Source organism: Alligator mississippiensis, chromosome 3 (assembly GCF_030867095.1).
Source record: "Alligator mississippiensis isolate rAllMis1 chromosome 3, rAllMis1, whole genome shotgun sequence".
NCBI lineage: Eukaryota > Metazoa > Chordata > Crocodylia > Alligatoridae > Alligator > Alligator mississippiensis.
The window spans coordinates 251,496,371-251,513,426 of record NC_081826.1 but is presented as its reverse complement, the minus strand read 5'-3'; the positions used below and the strand labels follow the sequence as shown (position 1 = coordinate 251,513,426).

The following is a 17,056-nucleotide window of genomic DNA, read 5'->3' as shown; positions in this document are numbered from 1 at the left end:
AGCTCCCAATGACTTCTATGCACCACCTCCATGTCTCCTGACAAGCCTAATTCATCTTTGCTGGTATCCATCAGATCCACTGCTGTTTTGACTTCAAGGGAAAATGCAGGAGGAATGAGGTTTTTGGAAGAAATCCAGAAAAGATCAAAATGCTGACAATTAAGAGATCAAAATATATGGTTTCCTGCTGCCTTGTACCCACAGAGTATCTTTACTGTAATTCTCTTTGCAAAAGGTCCTGTATGGATGAATGTGCATGTGCAGAGGCCATCTGTAAAAATTAATTCCCCATTTTGGAGATAAAATGTGGATTTAAAAGGCATAAAAAACAGATGAAAATCACTAGATGTAAAACTTATATTAAGGATTGGTTTTATTAGTTAACAGATTATAGCAGTGATTCTCTGACAAATAGATCTAACTTAATGCCAACAGTTACAACTTACTCACTCAAATGAAGCTACCGAATTACACAAATACTATTATATACTGTTTCTGATTTATATTTAAAATGTTAAAACCCAGCACGAACTGTTAAACAAAAAATATCATTAAACAATCTCCATCAAAAGTATATTAAATATTTTATATCAGTTTATATAGCTGGACTTCTCAGTTTATTTGATCTTGAGCTATAATAAAAATTGTACACAGGTAATTCTAAGAAATCTCCATGCTTAGATTACATCCGGAAAACTCCAAATTCTGTCTTCCTGGTGGGTGCATTTAGTGCTGCACTGAGACTGAGACCCAAAACCAGTCTTGTATCAACTGGGTCAATAATTCCATCATCCCATAACCTGCAAATAAGAATAAAAGGAAAAATTATACAAAGCATTTTGTACCCAATTTCCATTCAGTCACAAAGACCAGACTAACTATTTTTCTTGGGCCATAGAGGATTGAAAAAAGCCAAATTATGATCAAAGATTTGGAGCTACTTTGCATTTGCCATAATGTAGCAAAGTACCATTTAGTGCTTAGTCTTTATTTGTATAATTTGACTTCTAGATTCGCCTAGGAAATTCTAGGCAAAATAATTAGGATAACTTCCCTAGTTAACTAGTGAGGTTATTCTACCCATAATTTTTAGTATTAATGTCCTCCTAAATTCAAGAGAAAATATAATCTGTTTTTAAGTGGAAAAGCAACTAATGTATAAAAATCCACTCACCCTCCATATCATATTTATATTCTAATAAGTAAACTACCATCCTTAGTGTTACTGGATCTAGCTTTGTATCAATTTCAGTTCTTTTAAGTTACAAAAACACAAGGATTAAAAGTACTAAAATATTTTTTCTTTTCATCTACTGCCAAGAATGACAGCACTAACGTTTACTGAAGTCCAGTTCTTAACAGATGTGAAGCAATCCCTGCCTTAACAAAGTCCCTGAAAGCAATGAATTTATAAAAATATACCATAGTGACAAAAAACCACCCTCAAATCCCAAACAACTAAAAGGCACCAGTCTCATGACCATTTATGTATGGTATATGTATGGTATTTAAGAATGTGAGCAGTCCCTTTGATGTTAAGCATGAGAGTGCTTGCAGGATCAGGACCCAAGAACTTCATCCTGCACCAAATGAAACCCACACCAGAACTCCTAAACATTCTAAAACTTGTACAGAGCAGCACAACTAGGGCAGGCCAAGTAGGGTACCAAAGTTGCTTTCATGGAAGCCTTCACTACTGCAGGCACAGCCCTGCGGTGCCCAGCCACAAAAGCTACAACGAGTCTGTGCAGCTGGCTGCACTATCCCTGCAACACAGGGTTCCCAGGGCTGTCCCTGATGCCCTGTTCATTCCCCCACACCAAAACTCTACTGGGCACAGCTGTGCCTCTCTCAGCAAAAATGTCAGGAAGGGTCACCATTCAGCTCAACTGCCTCTCCTCCTCACCCATATATGCAGGGCTGCCTGATGGCTAGAGAATGATACTTGCTATATTTGCTTAAAAAATGGCTTGTAGGAAGAGAAAATCCAGTGCCAACACTGCCCAGCTTCTATGGCTGAATGGAGTAGGGGTACACCTGCTGCAGCAAAGGCTCCTGGGCTGAGGGTGATGGGGGCATTCTGGTGCCCTATGCCAGGCCTGCTCCTCAGCTGCAGCAACCCCATATACTACAGAGTGCAGGCTGCCTGCCCACATAAGAGGTAAGACTCTTTCTTCCCACTTCAGTGGTCAACACAGCCCAGGGCACTGGAGGAGACTGTTATGTCTCTGCCTGCACAGCTAACTCCCTTTAGCAATTACTTAGAACCAAATACTGCAGCCCTTACTGCAGCTCAAGTCCCATTTAAATCAATGTGAATTTTTAACAAATAAGGACTGCAGTATCTGCAGTATCTTTAAATAAAGATTCTCTTCCCCATTCCCCAGGCAAGAGACTTATCTTGCAAGCTTTTCTCAGATTATGACAAAGTTGTCATGATTGACATTTATATTTTGTGTCTTTAAAGAACTGTTCTACTTTAGTAGTAGTTTCAAAACAATGACAGGATCATGAATGTGTAGCTAACCCTGAATCAAGAACAAAAATACAATTTCCTTCCAGTTAAAGTTTCCAGTTGTCAGTTTTCTATTTAGAGATTATTTTTTATAAAACCTAATTACAAAGGAAACAGTGCAGTCAGTGCACAGATCTTAAAGTGTGTGTAAAGAATGAAAAAATCCAGAATTCATACATTATGTGAATATGCACTAGAGTTCTGGTTACCAACAGAAGTTCTAGCGGCCAACAGAAACGTGACACAATTTTGTAAGTCAACCTTATTTTGGCATTTGCTATTAATGTAATTAATATCAAATCACAGAACATTTTATAATACATAATTATATTTTTATTTTGTAACTTGGGTCAGTAAAAAACAGGACATCTAGGGACTACATTCCTTCATGACACTTATAATAAATGAATTCTATAAAAACAACAAACATAAAAATAAACCCCAATAAATCTCTTACCTAATCTTTTCCTTCCCTTGCGATTTCCCCATGTGCTCCTTTCTTTCCCTTTACTGGGCTAAAAGACTCTGATCCAGCAATGAAAGTTTCCAGCAGGAGCACACTAATGCCTACATGAAGCCATATGCACTTTGCTAGCAGACCCTATGGCAGGATCAGGGCATGGGCTGTGTGCTGGTGCCCTGGATAGCACAGTACAAACCGTTGGCACTTAAGCTCTGGTTTAAGAAAACACGTATGAATAAGTTGAACTTAAAGCACACACTTAAGCTCTTTGGGAACTGCTGGAACTCAAACATATGTTTCAAAATAAGCATACGATTAAACAAATTCCCGATCTAGAGGTTCAAACGTTGATGTCAGTCACTATAACCTTCTTGTTGTATGATGATAATATCATAGTGACAGTAACATACCAATGATAATATTATACTGAATATGAGTTTCCTCATAAGCACTTCTCCTTGAGCCATAGAAGAAAACCAGTAACCAGGAGCATAATTAGAAAACTCTTCGTCCAAAAGAGCTAACGGACAAATTCTAATTCGCATTGGATTCAGTGGGAAGATTTCCTTTGACTTTACTGGGAGAGAGGTCAAGTTCTGTGTTCTTTGGGAATAATGAATGTGTCATAATTGTGCACAAGAAGCTAACAGAAGAAAATATCAGTGGGATCATAGTTGGAGATGTACATTTTTAGCACCACAGAATATACACTTCAGCAATTTTCACTGCAGAGCAACTGATCTCTGTATTTTGTGGAATAAATTAAGAAAGTGTCACAGGCCCAATGCAATTAGGCTCAACACTGAAATCTTCTAAAAAACTAACATTGCAATAAAAATCTTTCAAAACTTTAAACACCATTTTTAATAGAATATTTCTTCGTTTTTGTAATAACAAGCAAGACTTTTATTGACAGCCTGGAAGACTTTACACTCCAGAAGGTAAAGATTGCTTTCTCAAAGGCGTCACTGCCCTCTGCTTCTCTTTGTTTAAAGAAAGCTACCTTCTGTATTGGGACATAACATTAATAATTAAACAACCTATTAAAACTCCATTGCTGGAACATGAATCACATCTATGCTCATAAAACATTCATAACAGGGAATCTGTGAGGAAAAGAAATGAACAGCCTAGAAAAGAAAAATGCTCATGTAATTTGTTACAATGTAAACTGATTAAACTCCTTTTAGAAACCTGTAAGCAGATTAATATAGCTCATTTAAAAGGGGGCTGGCTAATGACTCTCGTTAATTAAGACTGTTCAGTGTGAAAGGTTCTAATCAGACAACTGATTAAAGTTTGATTAGAAAACACAACTAAGGGGAAGAATATTGACATCCTGTAAATATGAGTTAGAACTTATAAGCAAAATTACATAAGCAATGTTAATAGAGAAATGTGCTTCCATTTTAAGATCAGAAAAGCATTTCCATCCTCCTTCATTTTAATTGCTCAAGGGTCTGCTCCAAAGCTCACTGAAGTCAAGCAAAAGGGTTCTATTGACCTCAAAGTGCACTGAACCAGGCTGTAACGGTGTAGACAGAAGCTGACCACTTTGCATACATTTGTCAACCGGATGGCACAAAAGAGATTCATCAAATAATACCTGCCCTGGAATGGTCCAAAGGACTCAGATCTTCTCTCTGTCTACTGACCCTTCTTCTCCTTTGTGCTGGCATTTTGGAAGTTCAGTTAGCTCAAAACAGAACAAGGAGCAATTGTTTCCAGTTGCAGCAAGGGAGGTTTAGGTTAGATATTAGGAAAAATTTTCTCACCAGGCGGGTGGTGGAATCTCCATCCACGGAGGTTTTTAAGGCCCAGCTCAACAAAGCCCTGGCTGGAATGATCAAGCTGGGGATGGTCCTGCTTTGAGCAGGGGGTTGGACTAGATGACCTCCTGCAGTCCCTTCCAACTCTAATTTTTTATGATTCTATGAAGAGAAAGTCCATGTTGGCAGAGTCCAGTTCTGGTATCATGATGACTTGATGTTTGACATTTAGCACCATGGGGTAACACTGACTGACATGCTTAGGACAGGAAGGAATTACTCCTCCACCAGCAAATTCTCCTTACCCCTGGGCTGGTGGGTATCCTCAAGGCACAACAGCACATGTCACTCAGAAAGCAAACCGCGACACTGGCTGAAAAATGTCTGCACTCCTAGTTCCGTTCTGGGGAAACATCAATTTCTGCAGAACTTACAACGCTGAGTGTTATTGGTGATTGATGGACCAGGCCACCAAACTGCCAAAGTGGTATGAAATTTAACATTTAAATCCAATACCACAAGCTCTAAGATTTTCCTGAGGTATATGCAGAAATTAATAACATGATTGGTGGGGACAGGTGTGAATACAGAAACATGGCAGAAATATGAGCTGACCCTAGTAATATGACCAATTCTCTGCCAATAAACAATAAGTTGGGGCTGAGGTTTCCCAAAACATACAGTTCAGGCACTGTGATTATAATATCTCAGGCCTGGGACTTAGCTTATTTTAGGTCTCATTTCATAGCTCATTTTGGGACTCCACATAATTAACAATCAATGAATCTATCCTCCTTTGGCTGAAGAATTAAAGGAAGGTTAAGAATATTCAGCAGATCCTACTGAACTTAGGGCAACTGTTTAGGTCCTTAATTGGACTGGAGCTTTTATTTTCAAAATTACTAGTTAGTTTTGGGTACCCAGGCCGAAGGAGTCTGATTTTTGGAACGGTTTATTAAACTGTCTCCAACTGAGTATCCAAAATACTGGAGTCACCCCAATTTAACAGACACTATTGAAAATATAGGACCCTTCAGTTTTAAAAGTCTATGTTTTAGATTCAGAGGCTTAGAAATAATAATTAACCTATTATTCTACATATTAGCAATGCCCTGTTGGCTGCTTTCATGGAGGAAGAGCTGTTTTTACATCACAAGTGTACATGTGCTGTGTATTTAATAAATCCAATTATTTTCAGCCTTCGGTACAAAGAGACTATGAAGGAGTTTTCAGCAGATGTGTCAAAATCGAACAAATAAAGAAAAATCAAAGAGCTCGTTTTTCCCCAAAGTTAAAAATTCAGTCTTAATCCTGACAGTTTGACTAGAACTTTTTAATGTTATTAGTTCAGCAGAAAATTCTTCAGCTTGCAATCTGATTCAGTTATAAAAGATGAAAGATATTTATTTTTCCTCTTTGCCAGAGGGGAAACTAAGAAGCTTTGTGTCAGTGGTGCAGGGCCAGATGCTCAGTCAGAACAAACTGGAGTCACTCTAAAACAGAGCCACACTGATTTATGCCAGTTTTAAATGTGATCCACAGTCCCTGCCTAAATGTAGGGAAAATCCTATAAAGCTGTCAATCAACTAAGACATAAAAAGTGTAAGTCACCATTTGTAACAGTTTGAGTATGTATTTGTAATAGTTTATGATATTCATAAAGGAATGGACAAACCCCCCAGGAGAAAATACAAAGACAGAAAAAAGATTGCATATCTGCATTATTACCAGGAATTGACAAATGGACAGGAACTAAAAGTAACAAAATCCTGGATTTAAGCATACACTTGTTAACATGCTCTAATCAACTGAGCTGATCATATTAGCAGAGGGAGCAATACAAATTTACCTTTGCTGACAGACTATGTCTGTTGTTAAATAATTCTAAACATAATCTAGGGGACTGTAGAAGAGAGAGACTTACTAATAATGTACAGCGTGGTCTTTATTTACCATAAGCAACTTTTGCCATATGCAGCAGTTCTCTAAATGGTGCTTGGCTTCATAACTGTTAAAATTATGTAAATATAAATGTATATAGTGCTTTAAAAACAGGTTAAAGATATTTCCCTAAAGCAGAGCCAGCGTGGGATTCAGAACTATACCTAGAACACAAACACTTGAATCCCAAGACAGGCAAATTTTATTTTGTTTAAAGAAAAAAGACATTTCTAGTCATCATGGTTGCAAAGAAAAATTTGAAATGTGAACTAAATATAACCAATATGCTGACTCATCAGACACCTGAACCAGTAGCTTCAAGAGGTGAAAACTACACCAGCTTCTGCAACAGAATCCTAACTCCAATGGGGCCTGTGTAAGGTGACTATATGGGACGACATGAAATCCAGGACGCTGCCTGCCTGCCCCTTCCCCTCCCCTGCCCCCACTGCTGCAGGAAGTTAATGGCCTGTTAATGATTGGTGCATCCTGCACCTGGGCTACTCATTTTAACTTTCACCAGCTGGCCAGGACCAGCCTCCGAAATCTAGGACTATCCTGGCGAGTCCAGAACACATGGTCACCCTAGGCCTGTGTGATGCTGATACTGCCCTTGCCACTACTGATAGGGGAGCAGGGCTACAAGGGCCCTGTGTCATCATGTGCATGGATCATTTCAGGTGCAGCTTAAGCCTATACAGATTTCCACTGTTTTCACTAGGGCTCTACTCAGGTGCAGAGATCCATCCAAGGGATTATAGCTGCAGAATTTACTCCTTTATGAGACAAAAGAAATGCTGGACAACAGTTCATTTATGGTACAGTGCAGAGTCAAAACTAACATGGATTTTACAGACCTCAGCAGATTAAATGATTTATAAAAGAGTTCAGTGATACCTTTAATACTTTATTGTTGACAAAACAAAAACAATATCTTAAAGCAAGGGTGGCTAATCTGTGGAAACACGTGCCACAAGTGACAGGGGCAGTTTCCATGTATGTGGCAGATCAGGGAAGAGACAGTGTAACAGGCATCGCTCCCGAGCCAAGTTGTGGCCCGCTCACCTGTTCCTGCGGCAACCGCCCGCCTTCTCGCCTGCCACGTCTTGATGTTAATTAATTAATTAGCGGGAGGCTGCCCATTATAATGCCCCGATGCCGGGGGGGGGGGCGGCGCTCTCCCTGGCAGTTTTCACTCCTTAGGAGCCAGGCACTGACGTGCCCTGCGACAGGCAGGCAGCACAGTGTTCAGGCAAGAAGCAGAAAACAGAGCAGCAGATCCGGCACGGGAAGGGAATATTAGTGATGCTTGGGGAGGGTGCAGAGCTAATTTGTGGCATGCCTGCCAAAAATATTGGCCTCCACTACCTTAAGGCCAGGTTGTATCACAAAATGCTGTATGACAAGCAAAGCAAATTTCTTAGCTGCCTTCACTGAAACATCCAAATCTGATCCAACGGGTCTGACCAGGGTCATAACTGCTTTCTCAGTCCTGAGTGCCAACAAAACTGAGCACCAAAGGCTGCAAATAGCTGTCATCCAGCTGTATCAAAAAGATCATATACATTCAGAAGGCTTGTCAGACAGCACAAATTCACTCTGCCTACCTCAGCCAACCAACTACCATCTACTTTCCCTAAATCTGGTACATTTGCTCAGCAAGAAGTCCTGAAAAACCTGAAGTCACAACTCAAGATTTGTTAATTTGATCCATGCCCTACCCAGCCTATGAAAAAGAATCAAACAACTTGTACCACTTTTGTCCAAAATGTGTAGCACATTATTCAGGGACAGCTCATGGATGGGTCTTGAGATGACTTAAGTGTCCAGTCTTTGAGCCATTTAAAACAGAAGCCACAGCAATCAGATGGCCAACTCCACCATGCTACACAGCTGTTTGCCACGGGTAGATGTGCCTTCAGCAAATTCACAAACTCTCATCTTCACAGTCAGGTTCTGCTGTCTTGACCAGAGGATGCTACTGTTTCACCAAAGAGTTGAAACATATGTAGAAATCCAGGGTAATGGATTAAAAAGTCTGAGTCCTTTCTGGAATCTTAAAGTGATGAGAAATGACGCTTTTACCACAAGAACCATCCATTTGCAAAGTTCTACTGAAATTAAATTTGCATCTTGCCTATTGCATCTGTTTGGACAAGATCAGCTCATGGCTCATGCACTCTTGTCTGGAAGTGAACCCAAATAAGACAGAGATCATGGTAGCTGGCAGAGAAAAACATTTTGAAGAGTCTGCCATTATAGAACAGTTTCCTCTAGTTGAAAAAATGCAATCACAATTGGTTAACTCAGTCCATAGTCTAATATTTTTGGATTCCTTGCTGATGCAAAGCAGCATTCAGAATAATGCTCAATTATCTACACCTTTGTTACCTCCTGGCTGGACTAATATTTTGATGCATCTGAGCAAGATGCTTTCAATATTTAATGAAACTCCATTCTAATATTATAGAAGCCTAAGTCTGTCTGTCCATCTGTAACACTTTATTCATACTCTGATTGGCTGACAAACAGCCAGTCAGTGTGCAAAGAAGCATTCAGACAGATGGCAGCTCACCACGATGATGGGGGCACAGGGAACAGAGCAGGGGAGGCAGCTGGCCTTGCCCCTCCCCCGCTCCCTGGAGGCAGCAGCAATGGAGTGGATGGAACAGGGGGGCACTGGCCTCGCCCCCCCACCCTGCTCTCTGCAGGTGGCGACGATGGAGTGGGGAGGGGAGGAGGGCAAGGCCACCAGAGCTGGCCTCACCTCTGCCCTTGCTCCTTGGAGGTAACAGCAGCAGGGGCACAGTGGGGGAGTGGGGTTGGGACACCGCGGGGGACCAAGGCCACTGGCACTGGCCTTGGACCGCCCCTCCCCCCTTCCGTCATCGCTGCCTGCAGGGCCGGCTGCAGCAGCAGGGAAGAGAAGGGAGGAAAGGGCCTGCGCACGCTCCTGCCCTCCCCCTGCTGCTGTGGTGGGGAACAGGAGAGCAGTCCCAGACCCCAAGAGGAAGGGGGGGAGTGGGTGTGGGTTCAGCACAGGGGGGGTGGGGGGAGAAGTGGGCCCACTGCGGCAGGGAGGACAGAAACAGGCCAGGGCCAATGCAGCAGCAGCAGGGGGAGGGGAGAAGTGGGCCCAGGCCTGGGTCTGATGTGGGGAGTGTGGGGGAGGGTTGAGCTCAACGGGGAGTGGAGAAGTCGGCCTGCCACAGTGGTAGGCGGAGGGGGGCAGCGTGCCCAGCCCAACATGGCAGCAGCATGGGGAGGGGAGAAGAGGGCCTGGGCTCGATGAGTCAGGGGGGGAGAGAACCGAGCCCAAGCCAGGGGAGAAGCAGGCCCGCCACAGTGGTGGGGGGGAGTAGTGGGCCCAGCCTGACGCAGCAGCAGCTGGGGGAGGGGAAAAGCAAGCCTCCTCCCCCACTCAGGCCCACTCTTCACCTCCCCACCCCCCGTCGGCTCCAAGCCCGCTCCTCCCGTTCCCTTGCTGGCGCTGGGTCAGCCTGAGCCTGCTGCTTCCCCTGCTGTGGTGAGCCAGCTTCTCCCCACCCTTGGGCACAGTCCTCCCCTGCGTCAGCCCCAGACCTACTCCTCCCCCTTCCCCTGCCGCTGCAGTGGGGAGGCAGGGAGTGGGCCTGGACCCCAAGCAGCAGGAGGTAAAGGGGGAGTGGGCCCAGAATGGGTGGGGGGGCCACGGGCCTCATCCCCCACCCCCACCATCATTCTTGACAGGCAATTGGCAAGTGCATACATAATACAGCACCAAATCTACTTAGTAGCACAAGCAGCCACAAGTACATCAGACCTGTCCTTCACTCTCTACACTGCCACATCTATTGCATCAAGGCACCCCCAAGTGCCTTCTTCCCTTTGACCTTGCCTTCTATCAGAAGGACCTACTAAGAGGTATATTAAAAAGAAAAAGAAAATGAAAAGATACTCCAAAAAACGAAGACACCAATATGTTTCATATACTTCTCCCTCTGGGGAGAAAATGAGATAATGAACATATGACAGATATTAGTCACATTGCTCACCATGCTACTGGAAATTGATCAGATATGGTGGCAATGAGCCTGTTTTAAGTAACTATATCAGTGACTTTCAATCACGTTGCTGTGGCCAAGAGACCCTTTTAACAGTGCTGCCAAATATTAGCAAAAGACATGATTTACAAGATAAACCCACAACCTTCAAACAGAAATCCACAGTGTCAAAAACATTCTGACTAATTGTGGGATTCTGAGTTCTTTGCAACAGAAGAATTACTCTATCATTTTTCTGTAGATAAAACATAAGTAGAAGTTGAGAGCTAGAATTTTCTGAGGAGTGCTCCAAGTCTAACCACTGACCTATATAAATTAAAACCCTATAGAGAAATGAAATAGCCTCTATCCAAAGGTATAAGGTTCATCTACAGGAGTCAGTAAAGAATCTACCCATCTCCCACATCCCCATGTGCATAATATTACACAATTGGTTTGGCATGTTCTATAAATGTATACCTACCACTGAAATGTTAGGTACCAGAAGCATTCAGAGATGTGATGGACGGAGTGATGATCTGAATTGTGTTTAATGTACTGTACAGTACCCTCACACAATGAAGAAATTCTTTGTTTCAGACTTTTGTCGTCTAAAGCAGGGGTTCCCAAAGTTTTTATAAAGCAGCCTTGCAAACCGCAGACTGGAAGTGGCCATGGCCCGGCAAACCACAGCCCAGCAGTCACAGCCAATCATGGCCGGAATTTCCAGCTGGAAGACAGGTAAGGATACCCCCACCCGCACCCCCACAGCAGGGGGGTGGGCCAAACCCTGCACTACCACGAGCCTTGTGGAAGGAGCTGTAGCCTCTCCACCCAGCTCTGGGGGCCGCAGCTTGGCAGTGTGCAGTCACTTCTGGTCCAAAAGCCAACCATGCTACAGACTGGCAGCCAACCCACCGCAGCCGCACTGGGCCGTGGCCTGGGGGTTGAGAACCCCTGGTCTAGAGTTCAGAATCAAGTTCTAGAAATTGTAGTTGGGCACTGCAACTACACCATCAAGTCTAGGGAATAGTAATGTATTTATTACCTTGCACTGGAATAATAAGGGTTTCCTTCTGCCTCAAATCTACTGATGATTGGCTCCTTCAAGGCTGCTTCATCTGCTTCAGATAACTGTAAGGAACAGAGAGACTATCTGAACCATGACTATGTAAAGAAATTCTTCAAAATGTTTTTTTCCACAGAAAGACATCATACCCTCACCTAAAGTACAAGGCAAGAAGTAACCCATCAAACCATCTCAATTAATTTCGTGCCCTACTTTACACACCTTTCTCAGTTTAGCACTTTTGGATAGGAATTAAAATTAAATATGCACCCTTTCTCTGTTGAGGGTACCAGAGGGTAAAACAATTATATAGTAATGTATATAAAAAGGTCTGAATAAAATTTACATTTCCAGTTGCTCATCATCCATAGTATACCTAAGAGTTTGGTAAATGCCATAATTTGATATTAGCTATTTTAAAATCATTGATGTGTCAAAATAATCCAAGCACTGGACCTCCTTGTTGGGCAGGATTACAGCAGCCTCCACACCAGGTCCCTGTATGCCAGTTTGCAACATATACCAGAATCTGTAAGGAGATCCTTACAAGGAAGTAGCTCAGGAAACTTGGGTTTTACTCCCAGTTCTGCCGCAGGCCTGATAGGTTATACTGGATAAGCCACTTCCATCTGTGCCTGCATTTTCCCATTTGTAAAATGGACGTAATGATCTAGGCCTCCTCTGTCAAGTATTTTGAGAGTTAATGATGAAAACGCTGTATAAGACTAGGTTTTGCTTTGCTATCTGTAGAACCTGTTGTGGGGAAATCATCATCGAACCCAGTATGGGTATTTTTAGAACTATATGACTTACTTTAGACCTTTTACTTAGTGTAAAGGGCTAAAAGCACAGGGGAGGATTTCATCAGCTTGCAGGGGGTTGGTAGCATTATTTACATGTAAATATTGAGTGAAATTCTTAGTTGAAATAAATCAGCACAGTTCCATTTACTTCTATTAAAGTTAAATATATATTTAAGTTCTATGCTGGACCAGCCAATGCTTTTTCAAAAACTTACACACACCTGTGGTTGTAGTAATACTTTGAGCCTTTTTATACGCACTACTTCGCATATTTCATTTCCCTTGGACCTAGTACATCTAAAGTTCACTCCACATGTACCTAAGGGCAAGGCTGAATCTGGCAGCTTTCAGAATGAATTACTGAATGATATAACTATAAAATATATCATTTAGAAACATAGTAGAATATGCTAATTTCCAGTTCCTTTGCACAATTTAACATATCAAAATAATTACAAGCTTCCTGAAATACCATACCTTTTAAATGACAATGGTGAAGTTAGTCAATGCCTTCTTTAAGCTTCTCAACACATTGTCAATTAGACATTTCAGAACACTAAGCGGTTGAATAATTTGACTGAGCTTCCCTCAAGCTTCCTACTGAAAATATAATTGGAAAAATACTTTCCTCTCTGATATTTCTCCTTAATCTCCTTTTTCGCGGGAATGCTCAGTTACTCAACCTAGGCTGGGCTGACAATTAGTTTCTTAGAGCAGCACAAGGAGAAATGAAATCTGAAAAATTCATTTTTTATTCAAAGGACTATATGCTAGTCCACTAGAAACAAGCCAGGTCATCAGTGATCTGTGTCTGGAAGAGGTAAACAGTAGAATTTCATAACTACCACATAGCTGCCAGTGCACTGAGCAGCAGTAGCAAAAACCTTACACAAATGGTTTCCACCCACAGCTTGCAGGCAACACATTGTCCGTAACACTCTCTGGCACAGCCTGTAATCACAGGGAACTGCCTTGGATGTTAGTGTCCCACTCAACCAGCTCAAAAGGGTGCTAAAATATACAGTGGGAGATTAGATAGGAATACTGCATCAAGAATGTCAGTGGTCAGCCAGGAGTCTCTACTCTTATTTGCTTGGATCAGACAAGAGCAAAGGGAGGAAAAAAGAGCTACCTGTTTCCCTTCTCTGGCTTTTTGGTCCTTGGCTATTGTAGCCAGAACAGTTGCAGCTTGTTCTCCTCCCATCACTGAAATGCGGGCATTTGGCCACATATAAAGAAATCTTGGGCTGAAAAATAACATTAAGTTTAACATAAAAGAAAAAACTCAGCTCTTCACCAAAAAATTAAAGCTGTCCTCACCACCCAGCTAAAAATATATTTGCTTTGTTTTGTTTGAAGTAGACAATCCTGTAATTTGTATTTATTTGACTTACTTTTAAAATGTAAATTAAGTTAGAACATCAGGCTATTGTCAGTAATGTGATCTTACAGGATTTGAAAATCCTACTTCACTGTTTCTGTTTTCAAAGCTGCAGCATTTCCATTTCTTAAATATTTGTCTTCTGTTCTCCCTTTCCCCCAAATGTGTGTTACGTGCCTGTTCACTTTTGTAAACAGTTGAAAATACTTTTGGAATTGTATGAACAGACAGCATGGGGAGAGCTAAAAAAAGAAACATTTGGGCAGATGCCATGGAGGTTACTCATGAGAACAGCCTTATTGCAAGTAAGCACTGCTCATGTGAATAAGGGTTACAGGACTGATCTCACACTGTTTCTGCGAGTGCATCTACACCTTCACAGCAATCCCAAGAACACTGCCTGAGAAACATGTCCCGCCCACTCAACCCAGCACCACTTGAACTGCTTGCAGAAAAACAACCTTTTTGGTGCATGCTCAAAGACACTCTGAGCATCTTTCTCTTAGGTAGACAGTGCTGGAGGTGCCTACCCTCTCTGACAATGAGCACAAAATAACTTTTCAGCCTGTGGTCAAGGTGGACAGGTCTAATTTCTCAGCAGCAATCTCAAGGTCACTGCAGAGACAGGGTAAAAACATGCTAAGACTGTGTTTTCTGTTTACTATCAGATGCATAAAAATAGCAGGGTTTATTATTATTATTTATAACAATAGAATGATATATTTTAAATAAAGAAGTCAGATATTTATATTCCAGAGGGATTCCTCTACCATGTAATTGTAAGATTAATTATGAGTTGAACAATCTCCACAGGTTCCTATTATGATCATTATCACTTATGATAGCAAATAGTGTGTACTAGATGTCTTCCAAACAAAGGAGGCATAGCTTCTGCCACAGTAATTAAAAAGTCATATGAAGCCTTTATTGCCTACTATAATTAGGCATGTTACTTACCTATATGCCCTTCCACACATCCCATAATTTCCAGCACCATAGGATCCACCAATAATAACTGTTATTTTAGGTACACTGGCACATGCAACAGCAGTTACCATTTTGGCTCCATCCTTTGCTATTCCACCAGCTTCATAATCTCTACCAACCATGAAACCTATGGCATTAGGGTGAACAAAAGCCTTCAGTTACTTAATGCTAGCTATATAACTTTCATTAAAATTAAACTCTAAATGTACAGGAGTGGGACTATTTGCTCAGAAATGGACTGATTCCTGAGCAATTAACAGGTATAGATATTTTCCATAAAGGTGCTGCCTAAATGCTGAACCTTAATGATCATCAGCAAAGCATAAATTACTGAAACTTCATAGTACAAACTTACTCACCTGTGATGTTTTGCAAAAACACAATAGGAATATTTCTTTGACAACATAATTGAATAAAATGAGTTCCCTGCAAATAGAGTAAAGGTAAAACTATTAAAAGATGCAGCAGCAAAGCAGTTATCTGGAGTCACTGTGGCATTAGCATCACTCTCCCTCTACTGGAAATTTTCACGTGGAATTGTGTCACTGATTACTACAGGAACAAAAAGTAGGCCCTGCCCTGTCCGTCTAATCAGAGGGGACAGGCCAATTCCTACTCTCACTCTCTAGTCAATAGCAAAATTTCCATTAACTTAATGGAAGTCAAGGACAGCAAATATTGTAAAGGTTAAAAGATAAGGTAAAAACACTAATACCTAAAAAAAACCCTAGTAGTATTGCCAGTATCTGGAAATCTCAATGATCTTGACCAAGTTTATATAGACAAACTATTAGGCACCACTGTACACTTTCTCAGGCCCCAAAGCTTAATGTATATATCCCATCCAAGCATACAGTTGGTTCAATGAAAGATATCACCCATAAAAATCCTTGCCTCTCACACTTTTCCTGGATCATCACAGCTACAACAACAAGCCTACACTAACCACATCTATTTATTACCTTTCTTATTTTTTCCAAACTGCAGCACCATTCATTTCCTCTCTCTTGACTTCAGAACAGAAATAAAATGTTATCTTTTTTCATTCCCTTCCCTCTCCCACTTCCATTTCCTAAAGGTTGTTTACTTAAGGAAGAAATAGGAGCTAACTCCTTTCCCCAGTTTGACCTAGAAGGGGTTTGGATCAGTAAAGTCATCAGTGACACACCTTGGTAAGTGCTTCCATGGGGTCAATTTACATTACAGATGCAACAAGTATCAGGGAATGAAGGGAAGAGTAATGCTGCTGTATATAGTTCTTAATAATAACTTTAGGATACCACTATTTTACTATTTTCTGTTCTAGAGAGGTAGGTCAGGTCAGACTGAAGAAAGTCTCAGCATAACGTCAGGAGCACAAATAATTTGGGACTGACCTCAAGAAACTGAGAAACTAAAACCTTTTCTTATTTAACTGGTTTTTACCCCAGATGTTTTATTTTGCACCTCAAATCAACGGTACTTAAGCCATCTTTAGCAGCCCTCCATCTACCAGCTCAACCTCTGGAAATCTGTTCATTCCCTGATGTGTCCCAATCTAGCAAGTACTTGAAGAAGCCAGCTTGATCCAGTTTTATTTAAATTATTTACTGAATTATTAGTTTAAATAATTTAGTAAACCTGACAAGCTGGTTGAAAGAGTAGCAGACTTGGGAAGCCAGACAAAGGAACAAAAAACCCTCCAGCTCCTTGAGCATGGATGATATTAATGAGGCAAAATAAAAATGCAGATGGTATCAGGGTAGTGTGACAATTCACCAATTGCTCCGTAACTCTGGCCTTTACCCATGTTATTCTAACCTTTATACTTTCAGTTTATTACATTCTACTAGTTGCATCAAATATAAAGATAAAAAGCCTGTTTCATATCCATGAAAAAATAAAGTTCAAGTTGAAATGGCTTTGCCATATTTGGGGAAAATGTGGTGTCTGATGCACCAAATCTACTCCAGTAATAGCAATTAAATAAATTTGAGTGGCAGGAGTTAGGGGTTCATAGTGATATTTAAAAACATAAACTTTATATACGTAAAAATGTGTCTTTTCAGTCTGTATTATAAATTATTTCTTCATTTGCAAAAGCTTTTTTATCCTTTGCTGATTGTG

At 41.2% G+C, this 17,056-nt stretch overlaps 1 protein-coding gene across 1 annotated transcript in view; it reads right to left on the bottom strand.

The window, feature by feature from the left end:
- Window positions 1–349: 349 nt before the first annotated feature.
- MCCC2 (methylcrotonyl-CoA carboxylase subunit 2) overlaps window positions 350–17,056 on the bottom strand; it is a 67,001-nt gene continuing 50,294 nt past the window's right edge. The window contains exons 13-17 of the mRNA XM_006261656.4: window positions 15,310–15,376; window positions 14,921–15,077; window positions 13,715–13,829; window positions 11,759–11,844; window positions 350–800 (exon numbers count right to left, since the gene is read on the bottom strand). Of these exons, the coding sequence (XP_006261718.4) occupies window positions 683–800; window positions 11,759–11,844; window positions 13,715–13,829; window positions 14,921–15,077; window positions 15,310–15,376 (543 nt within the window). The 3' untranslated portion in view covers window positions 350–682. The remainder of the gene's footprint in view (window positions 801–11,758; window positions 11,845–13,714; window positions 13,830–14,920; window positions 15,078–15,309; window positions 15,377–17,056) is intronic.